Genomic DNA, 12,918 nt, shown 5'->3' with positions numbered 1-12,918 from the left:
CTAACACTTTCAAATTTGGAAAGGATAGCTTCATTTTAAGCTGTACTGAGTGCTCTTCTAGCTCAGTTCAGCTTCAGTCTGGCTAAGCACTGTGGTACTGTGAGGGAACAAACATCTTCTAGCATTCTGCATGAAGCTAGATACAGTCTTCCTCCACTCTTCTCAGTATAGCCAAATTTAAAAGGCCTCTAACCTTTATGGGTGCTGTAGTGTCTGCAGCGTGCGCCGTCCAGCACACAGAGGCATACTGTTTCCACTGCCCAGCTCCTCTACCAGTCAGTACAATCTTTTTCACTGGAAATGTTCGTGGAAATGCATATTAGCTGAGCAGTTGGGCCAGTAACTTACTTAAAAATGAGGAAGAACACAGAGCTTTGATGAGAGTTGCCCTTAGGATCTACATCGGGTCTACTTTATCCTTTCTTTGTCTCTTGTAGTCTGTTTTTAAAATAGTTTGAGAGTACTAAATGGATACAAAATGAAGTGTATCGGGATGCACCTATTTATAAGGAAAATAGTTGTAGCAGAAGTAAAAGGCAGAAAATTAAAAAAAAATAGTAAAAGGATGTTATTTTTATACATCCATATAAGCCTTTTAAGTTCATTGCTATTTCTCAAGACAAGGTCAGTTCAAAAACGATTAACCGTTTCCTGTGGCCTGTAGAAACACCCACAATTGCAGTGCCCTTACGGAAAGGACCTTCATGCCTCTCATTGCATAAGTCACAGCTGCTAATTTCTTTAATCCCCACAAGAGTTTGTTTTGTTGAAGATACTTCGTGACAGTTATATGTGGTTTTTGCACCTTAAAAAATATTTGGTATCAGATTAGATGATGTTAATTTATTGTGGCAACTCAATGGTTCCCATGATAGGCACTTAAAAAGTGGTACATTCTGTGATAGCACAGTGTACTTTAATTGAATTAAATTGGTGAAAATAGGCCATCTTGCAACTGCAGAAGTATCTGCTTTGGGGGATTGTAGCATGGGGGATTCCTTGCATAGTCTAACTTCAGAGCAAAAATCCCTGTTTCCTGTAGGAAAGATTTCCAAGCTTAGATTACAAATCCATTTAGAAATAGCCTGCTTAAAAGACCAGCCTCTGCCATGTATAATCTTTCAGCTTTGTTAGAACTTAATACTGTGAAACCTTTTGAGAAGGACCACCTCGGGACTGAATTAAGAAAAGGTTTTTGTGAGCAGGCGTTCTGTCTCTAAAAGCAAGCACTAGAAGCCTCAAATTAAGGTCTTACCAGCTTGCTTCAGCAAAGGCCTGTAAGGGTTAACATACTGAGACCTTCAGGCTGCTGCTTTGCCTCCACTGGTATCAGTCTGACGATCTTTCTGGTTCGATCTGGCAGTGCTTTTGGGCGTGAGATGCTGAAGCGGAACATTGGTGTTGTGGTTGTGGGCTTTCCTGCCACCCCCATCATCGAATCCAGAGCCAGATTCTGTTTGTCTGCAGCTCACACCAAAGAGATGCTTGATACGGTAAATGTCTTGTCTTCCTTTTGCTCATGCCTTCTATAAACAGATACAACAATTGTCTATTTTATGTAGAATGATTCAATGTTTGGTACACAAACTAGTTGAACCTAATGCTCAAAACCGTGTGTAGTAGAGCTGGCAATGATTCCATCTCTTTCCTTGCTCCAACAATACAGAATGGCTGCCTACAGTAAATCACAGGGACTTTCTTTTCCTATTTTAAATTACGTGAGACAGTCAGTCTCATTCCTTTGAAGGAATGCCTTTTCCCCTCTTAAGAGGCTCTTTTAGAAGGAAAAAATTCGGCTTCTTCTGACCCTAGATGCAGATGATAAGAAAAAAAGCCTGAGAACGTCCAAAACATCTATATTCTTCTCAAAAGCAAGCGCAAACCTCAGCACACAATTACCAGTGAGATGTTTTTATTCCGAAGATTACTATTCCAGTTCTTGTTTACAGCTTCAGAGTGCTGTATCTTAAATGATCCTGACCTGAATGAGTCTGTGCCATGTGCAATGCCTGACTGACTCCTGTCTGCACTAAGCATGTGCCAGCGGGAATGCAGATCCCCTCTAAGGAGGCCTGCATCACAGTTGGGAGATGCTGCTTTAAAAATTTAGGATGGAAGTTACTTTCTGACTCATACAGTTGAAAGGGTATTATATCAATAAGCAGGACTATCCTTATTATGTTTTAGTGTGGTAACTACATTCCTTTTTGAGTCTTCTGAATAATCTTCTTTGCTGGACACGTACATGGGCTGTCTTAGGCTCTGTCAAAGTTCTCCATTGTAATTTTTTCCCTGCTTTTCTGTTCTGTGACTCAGAACTTAAGCTAGGTTGAGTCACAACTGGACTTCAGGAGAGTAGACTCTGTCCAGTTCGGAGACCTGCTTGAAAGAATCCCATAGGATACAGACCCAAAGAGAGCAGGTGTCCACGACAGCTCGTTGATTTTGGGCTTGGTTTCTTTTTTTTTTTTCTCTCTCCTGAAGAGTGATCCAGCGTGACTTATAAGAAGGCAAATGTAGAGGGAAGCCTGCACGGATGAAGAAACCAATAAAAACATAAAATGAAAGCATATAAGAGGTGCAAGCAGGGGCACGTGACCCAGGAGGAACAGAGACACAGTCCTCAGCATGCAGGGATGAGGTCAGGAAAGCCAAAGCCCACCTGGAGCTGAGTCTGTTAAAGGACATGAAATGTGGCAGGCAGGGCTTTTATGGGGATATTAGTAGCAAAAGGAAGAGTAGAGAAAACGTGGGGCTGCTGCTGAATGGCATTAGGGATCAGGTGACAAATCACGTGCAAGAGGCCAGGGTGCTCAGTGCCTTTGTTGCCTCAGTCTTCACTGATGAGACTTGCTTCAAGAATCCTGGGCGCATGAAGTCAGTGGAAAAATATGGAGCAATGAAGACTTACCCTTGGTGTGAAGGAGGAATCAAATAAGGGAAGACTTAAGCTGAATGACACAAGTCCAAGGGACCTGATGGGATGCACCCACAAGTGTTGAGAGAGCTGGCAGTCACTGCAAGGCCACTCTTGATTATCATCTTTGGAAGGTCATGGTGACTGGAAGAAATAAAGTGTCACCACTGACTTCAACAAGGGCAAAAACGTGATCTGAGGAACTGCCAGTTGAGAAGCCTCACCTTGATCCTTGGGAAGATGATGGAGAAAAAAATCTTTGAAACTGTTTTCAAACATTTTGTGGACAAGAACATGTTTGGGAGTAGTCACCATGGAGTTATGAAGGGAAAATCATGCCCCGTGTCCAGATGTGATCAGGTGGTAACACATGAATAGCAAATGGGACATATAAACAGATATTTACTAAAGCCTTGTTTAAAAAAAAACATATTCAAACTTCACACTTCACTGCTACAGAACTTTCAAATCAATAGCTGAAAATTGCTCTTTATTTCAGTTTTGTTAAGAAAAATAGTAAGGCAGTGGTGTGTGCAGGTTGGTAATGTGTATTTAGTGTCATTCTGTATCAGTTAAACCACCTTCCACGTATCTGTGGTGAAGTCCTTGCTGCTTCTGAGCTGTTTCTGCCTTGTAAGACCTGAGAGATGCTGCCCTGACACTCCCAACAGCAGACTGCTGAAGGAGTTTCTTCCCGTAATTATCCCAATTCAGTTGTTTCTGTTCCAGATAAAAATTGTGAAGCAGTGTGTTTGGAGAAGGCCCTCTCCTTCCCTTGCTTTGCCCCCATAGACAATGAATAGTGTCACAGACTTGGCTCAGAGTAATAGGACTGAGTACATTGGTGCAAATGAGGGGACAGTAACTTCTGGCCATGTGGACCTGGGGAGATGAATGGCAAGGAAGTGGGAGGAAGGAAAAGAAAGAAAACTGAACTCTCTGAAACCATATTGCTGCAAACTGAGCTGCGACTGAAACCGTGCAAGCTTGATGTGCTGGCACTACCTGAGCAATCATGCAGTCTTGCTGTTGGTTAGATTCTTCCTCTACTCTCTTAGTGACTAGCTGGAACCTTTACCGTAACAAGCTGCTTTTGCAGGGTCTGTATAAGTACTAAGTACTTGCTCTCTTCCAAAACCAATCTGTAACTTTTATTACTCTGCTTAAAAAAGCTCTTTTCCTCTCAATTCACTTACAAGTCTTTCTGCTTTCCAGAAAATGTTTGAAGTTTTGTGCATTTAACTCTAAAGACTCATTTCTAGAGTACCTCTGTAGGTGCTAAACGCCCTGAATTGAGGAAATGCTTGTTTAGTACATTAGGGCTTGTCTGCCTAAGAAAATTAATCCAGGACAAAATGAGGTGTGAATTTTGAGGTGAATGAAGAAATCATGATTTAGCTCAGTATGTGCAGGCTTTGTTCCAAGTTAGTGTAATCCACTACAGTTAGTGTAATCCATGCAGCTGTTTGCTGCAGGCTCTGAACCCGGAACATTGGCAAGAGGAGTTCAGAAGGAGCAAGTCTTTGTGTCGGTGACTTTGTGTTGTGTTTTCTTGTGATGCAGTGAAAGGGGATTGATTTCAGGCAGCTAATCATTAAGGCAGCCTTCAGATCTGATTCCTCTGCTGAACTGTGGCAACAATGTCCAGGAGGAAAAAGAACTGAAATGAATAGACTCAGAGAGAGCTGGCAGAGAGCTTCTTCAAGTCAGTTAGAGAGAGGACAACTTGGTAGCCCATCCTTGTGTGCATGGATGCTAACTAGGGCTGTTACGGCATTTTTTCTAAACAAAATTTATCCAGGTTTGGAGCACAGGAAAGAGAAGCTTGTCTTGTAAATGCTGATATTTGTAATGCTTCCTTGTTCTTATTAAATAAACCCACATGATGGGGAACAGTTCTCAGTTACAATTTTAACCGTTTTATGTAAATAAAACTTCCTTGCCTGAAAATATTTGGCTCAGGATCAGAGTGAAGTCCCTCATAACCTGCATCCCTGTGGGCTGGTGCTTTCTTTTCAGTGGTGAAAAATATATTACACTCTCCTGAAGTCAGAGTTCACCAATGCCATTTCCTTTGTAGACTTTGCTGGTCACATGGTCCTTTTTGTTTTAAATTAATAAAATCCTAAATCTGCATTTAAGAATAACAGTTAGCAGACTCTTTCAACAGAAATTCAACCTTAAATTGCTTCCATATGGGATCTTTACTTAAAGCTCTGGCAAACTGTGCCCACGCTTTTGTTTTGTTTTGTTTTTACCGAGGTCCAACTTCTGGGTTTGTCATTCCCCCAGATTTCAGAGTGGAGAGGTTCTTGCTGCCAGATACAACAAGCATGAGGGGCCATTGTTTAAAGAAACAAAACCTTGAACTATCCATCCAGGAAGGAAAAGCATGTTGGGATATTAACCTCCATCTGCCAACTAGTCTCAAGACACAGGCATTTGACCCAGAATGTGTTAAAATCGGAGCATTAATGTTGAATTAGTGGCATTCTGAAGGAGTGCTTGAATGTACCTATCTGAATAAATTTACAATTCAAGGGGGAGCAGAATGCCAACCTTTGAGTTCAGAAAATCACATGGGACTTGGAAGTCATCGTCTGAACTCATTTCTTTGTCCCTTGCCTATATGAGATAATTAGCATCACGTACTGTTGCAGATTTGTCTGCAGCAACTGATTTATTTTGTACCTTGCTCCAGGAGTGTTCTGTAGAGAAATCAAGTTTAGGGTTTGGCTTTTTAACAAACCTTATTGTGAAAGAGTGTCTTATCAAAGAGATTGCAGCAGAAAGAAAGTATGATTACCTGGGCCGGGACTTTCCTCATTTCCTACGCTAGCAGATGTTAGATCTCTGGTAAACTTCATAACATTTGCATTCAGGTCAAAATGGTGAAAGGTTTTCTTAGCTCACTAGCAGTGTGGCAACCTCAGTCAGTGGGACTTGCTTTCTAGGGAGAAAATCGTTGGGATCCTACTCAGAAAAACTTTTTTTAATTCCTTGAATTGGCTGGCAAAAATCTCTCATGCAACATTGTTTACGATACAGAGCTTGCATCTCTAGTTGTATGCAGACAATGTAAATTAACCAAATGTAGATGTAACAAATGCATCAATAGATCTTGTTAGGACACTATTGCAGTTTGCTGTTCACTATCTTGCAATTTAAAAAATACAGTAGGTCAGAGATGGTATACTAACACGCGTGTTGTTTTCATACTGAATGATACATAAATAGGAGTCAAGCCTCCACATGCATTTTTCTCTGCTTCAGCTTTATTACTTCCAGGAAGCGAGTAATATTGTTCTTGGTTTTTCTGTCTGTGAATAGTCATGGCTTTTTTGGGGATGACTGGGAAATTTGAGTTACTAGTGCCGGATATTATGATCCTGCTTTGGAAGTGGAGTAGTCAGGTGGGTGCAGAGTCACCCTCTGTTAAGTGACTGGTGCAGCTCACTTGGTCTCGAGACGTCTGAATACTAAAATCAAATCCAAATCCTGTGCACCTCTGAAGCTACAGACTCCTAGCACAGTAAAATCTCACTTAAGTAAAATGGCTGTCAGAGTAGTCTGCAGGCGTGCAAAAAGGAAGGTGTGCTGATAACTTGCTCGCATCTGTCTCCTCTGCTGATCTACTGTGGTCTCTTTCTCAGGCTTTAAGAGAAATCAATGAAGTTGGGGACCTTTTGCAAGTGAAATATTCCCGTCACCGTTTGGTACCTCTCTTGGACCGGCCATTTGACGAGACAACATACGAAGAAACAGAAGACTGAACTCCCTCCATGTGCCTTGGTGGGAGGAACGCACCCCGTGGGACACTCCGTGGCACGCAGGCCACAGCGTCCATGAACAACACTTAGGACTGCTTAGCGTAAAAGACATTTCCTCACAATACTGAAGTGGCCACATCAGCTCTAAATGGCATTTTGTAAATAGGGAGAGGAGAACAAAAAGCTTTGATTCCTGTGTCTTTGGGGTCTGGCCCTAGAGGTGCTTGGCTTAATTTTTTTTGTTGCTTTTTTTATTTATTTGTCTCAGCGAGTTCACAGCAACCCAAATTGGCTGTGGCTCAGACTGTGTATGCACCATTAGCCTCCCAAATGCTGGCTGAGATGATGTGAGCATATGTGACGCTGGCATGGCAGCATTTCCAGTGTCACTGCTAGGTGTCTGAGCTTCCCAGTAAGGAGTGAGCTGACCTGTCTGTTCCTGGAGACTTCCTAGAGAAACTGTTGATTGTTAACTTTGACATATTTAACAAGATGGATAATCAACCAAAGGTTTGTTGGGTTTTTTTTTTTTTTTTTTTTTTTTTGCAGTTTCTTACGTTTAAAACCTGAGTTTAGCCTTTTTAAAATAAATGTGTTGTTGATACGTCACTGACAGGACCATTGTTCCCAAACATTATTTAGTTTTGTAAGCCACAGGCAGAAGGACTTCTGGGACCCTAGCCTCTTTTCCTTCCCAGTATGGATACCAGATTGTCTCCTGGTTTTGACACTAATTGTCCTCTTGAAGTGATGGAGGGGCCTTTTGTTAATTTTATTTTAAATGGACTGTGTTTTGTCTTCCTTCTGACATAATTCTATTTAAAAAAAAAGAAAGAAAAAGGTGGGCTTAGTGTGTGTTGCTTTCTCATCTTCAGGTTAATTTCTCTTGCTTTAGAATTCTTATGAAACCATGAACAAGTCACTCCTAAGTTCTAGAAGGATGCTTTTGGGATTAAGTAAACCATAGCAAGCCTTGTGCTTCTTGTTAAGACCAGAACCTCTCAATAAGCAGGCCTATGCAATGGATGACTATTAGGAGAACTACTTATTTCATGCAGATCTGTGAAAGAGGGATTGCTACCCTTCACCATGCTAATTCACTGTTTCTTGTCATATATGAGGTGTTCTTCACTGGCCATGTTGCACAAGGCTTTTGTGCAAAGAGTGTAGACAGCTTGGATCTTGTATCACACGTTACATTTTGGCTGGCCAGCAAAGTCTCACTTGGCAGCTGCATGCCTGTGTGGGCCTCCCCTGAAGAGAGAATGTCCTCAACTGCATTTAGTTCGAGCTCTTTATTCTTCTGCACTTCTGTTACTGTGAGATCAAATTAATGTTCACTGAGCCAGCTGCTGTTTGCAATCTTTATTTGCAAGTTCCACACTGTCTTACTCTGATCAAAGTTTAAAATAGATACCTGTGCTCTAGCACACCTTAGAGGTGGCCTGCTATTCAGTCATTGCATCTTGAATTCTTTCAGTGAACAGAATGGATCACTGAAGAGGTACCAAAAATTTTATAATGGGAGTCAGTTGCAGTATAGTTTGCTTCTGTCTTTTATACCTTGGGCACCTAGGGTTTCTGCAAAGATAGTAAACCTTTAACATCATGTCAGTTGGGTTGGGCCAGCTCTTCTGTTTGGGTTAGCATGATGTTTTTTGCAGGTGACTGGACATTTTTTGAAGAGATTCTTCATTGTAATGCTAAAGCAGAGTGCAGCTCAAAGCTATTTGCCTGGTGCTGCAAAAAAATCAATAATTTTTTTAAGTTCTTTTATGTTCACTCTGCAGCTAACAGGGAAGGAGTGCTTTGATCACTAGAACCAAGCAGTTCTGGAAATACATCTGGTGATTTAAAGCAGAATTGTCTTCTATAGAATATCTATCTTCATGCCTTTCTAGATCTTGTTCCATTTTAATGTAACAGAACTTCAAAACACCGATTCAGGTTTTTACCATTGCATTTCAGAAATTTGATTAGATGAGAAGAACTAAAATTGGCTGTTTTAAAATAGGTCCAGATACCTGTTTCTGTCTTAGTCCACTAATGTTGATTTGCTCGCCTTCTGGAGCAAAGTTCAAGAAGACTGTAACCTGTATGTGCAACTTGGATAGCGATGGAGTAGTCTCATTTTTTCAGCCACAGAGTGAGTAAACTGCAGTTACATGAAGTTACTTTCTTACCTGCGTTCTGCCTAGGACTAGCTCTAACATTCCAGTAGATGACCTGCTTTCTGACTTCAAGAAGCTTTACCTCAAAGAATTACTGCTTCTTTTTTTTTTTCTCTCTGGATTGTAGTAGGGAACAAGAGGAGGTTAGTGCAGGAAGCCCTGACTCCAGCCCTGGTCCTGTTGACTTGATCATGGAACGGTTTAAGATCAGACAAAACAGACCAACTTGAAGGCATAAGCATGGGTCAGTAGGGAGCTGTTTTGAGCATTCCCAGATGTAGAGCGTGCTTGTGTCTGCTGTGTAGTGAAGTCAGTTTGAAAACTGTGATGTGTTAAGTTAGAAGTGGGTTATCATAGATTCCACAGGTCTTGAGTCTTAATCTAGTCCCTGGGATTCAGTTTTAGGGAAGCTTGTCTTTAGAAGGGAGAAAAACATTTGGATAAATCTCAGTAATTTAGATAACTCCTGTATAACACTTCTGAAATGGTCAGTGTTTTTAAATTACTGGTCCCCACTGGGATTCCAGTTGCGCTTGTTGAGGAAATTGTCCTCATGCTGAACTTCTGCCATTTAATATCTTTCTGCTGTGTCACACTGTCTGCGTATGACTTTGAATTCTGGGTTGCCAAGACATTTCAGAAATCATTCCAGCAGTTAGTAGCATTTGCAAACTAACTGCTTAGTTACATTTCAGCCCTGCCGTATCATTTTTGGGAAGCAACTTCCCCCACGCCCCTCAGAGGCCTTTTATTCAAGGGAACTTGTTTTGCCAAAGTCTGGTACCTGTTGAAACTGCTTCTGAAAAAGGAAGAAGTTACAACTCCAAGATTTCGCACTTTTAAGTCAGTAATTCACTCAGCATGAAAGCCAGGAAAATCTTTTCACATCTACTAAAAAACTCCGCTCCCAGAACCGGAGACCACTACGGGTTTGTACTGGGCAAACCTACAGCATGTATGCTGTCACAGTATGTGTAGGATGGATTGCTGCTTTGAGTTTTATGTACTGACCAGAAATCGTCTCCTTTTTGTCCTGGCAGTGGAAGTGAATGAAAGAACCGATCTTGAGAGATCACAAAGGAAGAAAAGCTGCTTAAGAAATAGACTTCAGTCCCTGCCAGCTTTTCTGAGACATTCTAATTGAAAATGACTCCTGGTATTTCTGAAGAGATGCAAAATTCAAAAGAAAATGAAGGCTGCTTTTGAACAAAGGATTTTGCCCTGTACATTGGCTAAACTTAGTCATAAATGTACAATAGTTACCTTCCCAGTACCTCTCTGAAGAACTTAGCAAGCAAGATTTTGCCTCTGCTGAGCGGAGTGAAGAGTTTAGAACTGTTAAGAGTTTTCAAGGCCGATGGCCACATTCTCTTAAGAAAACTGAGAAGCTCCTGTTACCGAGCATCAGCAAAGAGTGAGAGATCTGCTTCTTATTAGAAACTGGCCTTCCCAAGTAGACCTTTGTCTTAAGGAGCCTGATTCATAATTTTTTTTTTTTTAGTTCTTTGGCAGAGAAGAAACCCAGGGTTTTTGTGTCCAGATATTCAGGGCTTTTTTTTTTTAACTCAAGACAATTTTTTGTATAGTATCTGTGTACATGATATATTTAACTTTTTGTTTAGTTTCTTTTTTTTCCCTTCTAAGTAGCATCCTTAAAGAGCTGTTCTGGTTCTTGGGTTACTGGTGTAGCACGCTTCTGCTTTCGGCAAAGACTCAGGAGGGAATTTACCGAACATCTTCCCACGATGAAGTCGTTCAGTGAAGGAATCGCATCATCCGTCCTCCTCTTGCTGTTTCCTCTAAGAGTGCAGAGAGGTACCCACTGTCGGAGCTGGCACCTTCACACACGGCAGGCGAGGGAAGTGTGCCTGTGAAATCAGTGACCCAGCCCGGTGAGGGAACGATAGATACAGCAGAGATGGAGAAAAGGGGCAGTCAATCATCGCGCATTCTCAGCTGTACAGGGATCCTTCATGTGTACTTGAACAAGCCTCCCTGAGACAGGACACTCCTTTAAAACTTTTCCACACCAGGTAAATACTTCCTCTCTTTCTGTAAAAATTTTAATTTCTTTACTTCTGAAAAGTATTTGGCTTACAGCTGTCTGTAAGCTATGTTACCAGTTCGGGCAGATCACAGGAAAGGTCGGAGGGAAGCCACGAGCGTGAGCTCTCCATTTCATCTAAGAGAACTCCTTGCAGCGCTGTATCTTGAGCGCTATGCATGAGCTCCCTTGCTGCATCATGGAGTAGGTAACTTGTGGAGATTTATCCCAATGCTCAGTGAAAATGTATACAGCTTGTATATATTACTCTTACAGCTTATACTCAGCCTGGGAAGTGTCAGGCATGCTGGGATCTGTGCGGGTGGCACCTTCTGCACAGAGATCTGAGGTACCTGCGGTCTGTTTGGGTTTAACACTAGTGAGGCACTGAGCTGTCTGGGAACGCCTAGGGTGACCCCTCGGCAGGGGCATCGCTGGCGTCGGCCCTGGGCCCAGCACTGGCATTGGACCACTGCTTGGCAAAAGCACCAGTCATTTGACCTGTGCCACTTGAATGTGGTTTTAAAAGAAAGAAAAGAAAAATAAAAACCTGCAACTCTGATGCCGTTGTGATGGCTTGCATTCCCGTAAACATCCCCAGCCCTGCAGTGCTTTACCTGTTCAAGGATCTGGAGGTGCAGCTAGAGCACAACGGTGAAGTGTTTGTGTGAAGTATTGTGCTTTATCTTTCATTAAAGACAGAAGCGTTTGGTGTGGACATTGGAGCTGTTGTGTTACATGCCTGAAAGGGGCTGGGTGAAGATGATGACTGTGGTGTGTGTTGAAGGCCTTAAACTGTGACTTTTGGTATGAAAAATTGAAATTAAAACTGACCTTGAAGAATGCAGTGGAGTTTAAGCCATGGAAGTATAGTCTGTGCTCTTAGTTAAGCAATATGTACGGCTGTTTTCTTGGGAGGGAGAGGTTCAACTCCAATAATTTGCGTTTGACCCTGGGTAGCAGCTATGAAGGAGCAGAAGAGGTGTCTGTACGTGAAGGCCAAAAACAGTGCAGTTCTCCACACCGGTGTTCCTGTGTAGCAAGCATCAGCAACTTGTTCCTGGGCTGCTGAAAGCGGGAGAATTATTGAGAGGGTCAGGGACTTCAGAAGCAGTGGCAGCGAGCAAATTAATTTCCTCAGCAGTAGGTGAACAGGTCTCACTTGAATACACCATGGGTTGGTGCCGTTCCAAAAATACCCATGGCGAAGTGAAATGTGCACCAAACCGTCTGACTGCTGTAAAGCATTTGGGGTTTTTTGCCAGATCTCCTCCTGTTCAGGCAGTATTTCTGCTACCCCCTAATGGTATATTAAACCAAATGCATCTCCCGCCTTCCAGTGTTATTAACTTCAGACCAGTCGGAGAGATCAGAGGAACGTTGGAGCCTGAGGCTTTAGGCTGGCAGTCCCAAAGCCAATGGTGGCCCACACTTCCACAAGCCCGGGGCAGAATTACCAAATCACTGCACTTCGTCTTAAATTGCACTGTATTCTTATGCCTCTGTGTTGCTATAATGTACATATATATTGGATTTTTTTGTAGATAAGAATTTTAGATAAAATTTTTAAATGGGCTCCCCTCAAAATATTTTATGCCAGATGTCTAATTTTTTTTACACTTGGGATTAACATGAAGTTGGATGCTCCGTGGGCAGGGAAAAGATAAATGGGGATGGTACATTGGCTTTAAAAAGGTAACAATGCATGTTTAAAAAAAAACAAAACACTGGAGAAAAACTGCTTGGGGAAAAAATCCATTCAAATATATTCTATGTTCTGCATAATAAAGACTGTAAAAAAAAAATGCTATATTGTGATTTTTTTTTTTTTTTTCTTAATGGAAATGAGGCTTTTCCCCTGTTAGGGAGACCAAACCTTCTTCCCTTTCCTTACCAATCCCTCTACCGGGCCCCACCACCTCCCCCCCCCAAAAAAAACCCAACCCCCGAGTTTCATACTGGAATGGCTGGGAAAAGCCGTAGCCTGCTGGAGAGCTCAGATGGATCAGTGTCCCC

At 42.0% G+C, this 12,918-nt stretch overlaps 1 protein-coding gene across 1 annotated transcript in view; it reads left to right on the top strand.

Annotated features, from left to right (window-relative positions):
• Positions 1-12,688, top strand: part of SPTLC2 (serine palmitoyltransferase long chain base subunit 2) — an 82,946-nt gene extending 70,258 nt beyond the window's left edge. Inside the window, exons 11-12 of the mRNA XM_075426303.1 lie at positions 1,364-1,493; positions 6,571-12,688. Of these exons, the coding sequence (XP_075282418.1) occupies positions 1,364-1,493; positions 6,571-6,690 (250 nt within the window). The 3' untranslated portion in view covers positions 6,691-12,688. The remainder of the gene's footprint in view (positions 1-1,363; positions 1,494-6,570) is intronic.
• The last annotated feature ends 230 nt before the right edge of the window (positions 12,689-12,918 follow it).

The sequence above is a fragment of the Opisthocomus hoazin genome, chromosome 7 (genome assembly GCF_030867145.1).
Source record: "Opisthocomus hoazin isolate bOpiHoa1 chromosome 7, bOpiHoa1.hap1, whole genome shotgun sequence".
Taxonomy (NCBI): Eukaryota; Metazoa; Chordata; class Aves; order Opisthocomiformes; family Opisthocomidae; genus Opisthocomus; species Opisthocomus hoazin.
The sequence above is the reverse complement of the archived record's forward strand: the minus strand, read 5'-3'. Positions and strand labels throughout refer to the sequence as shown.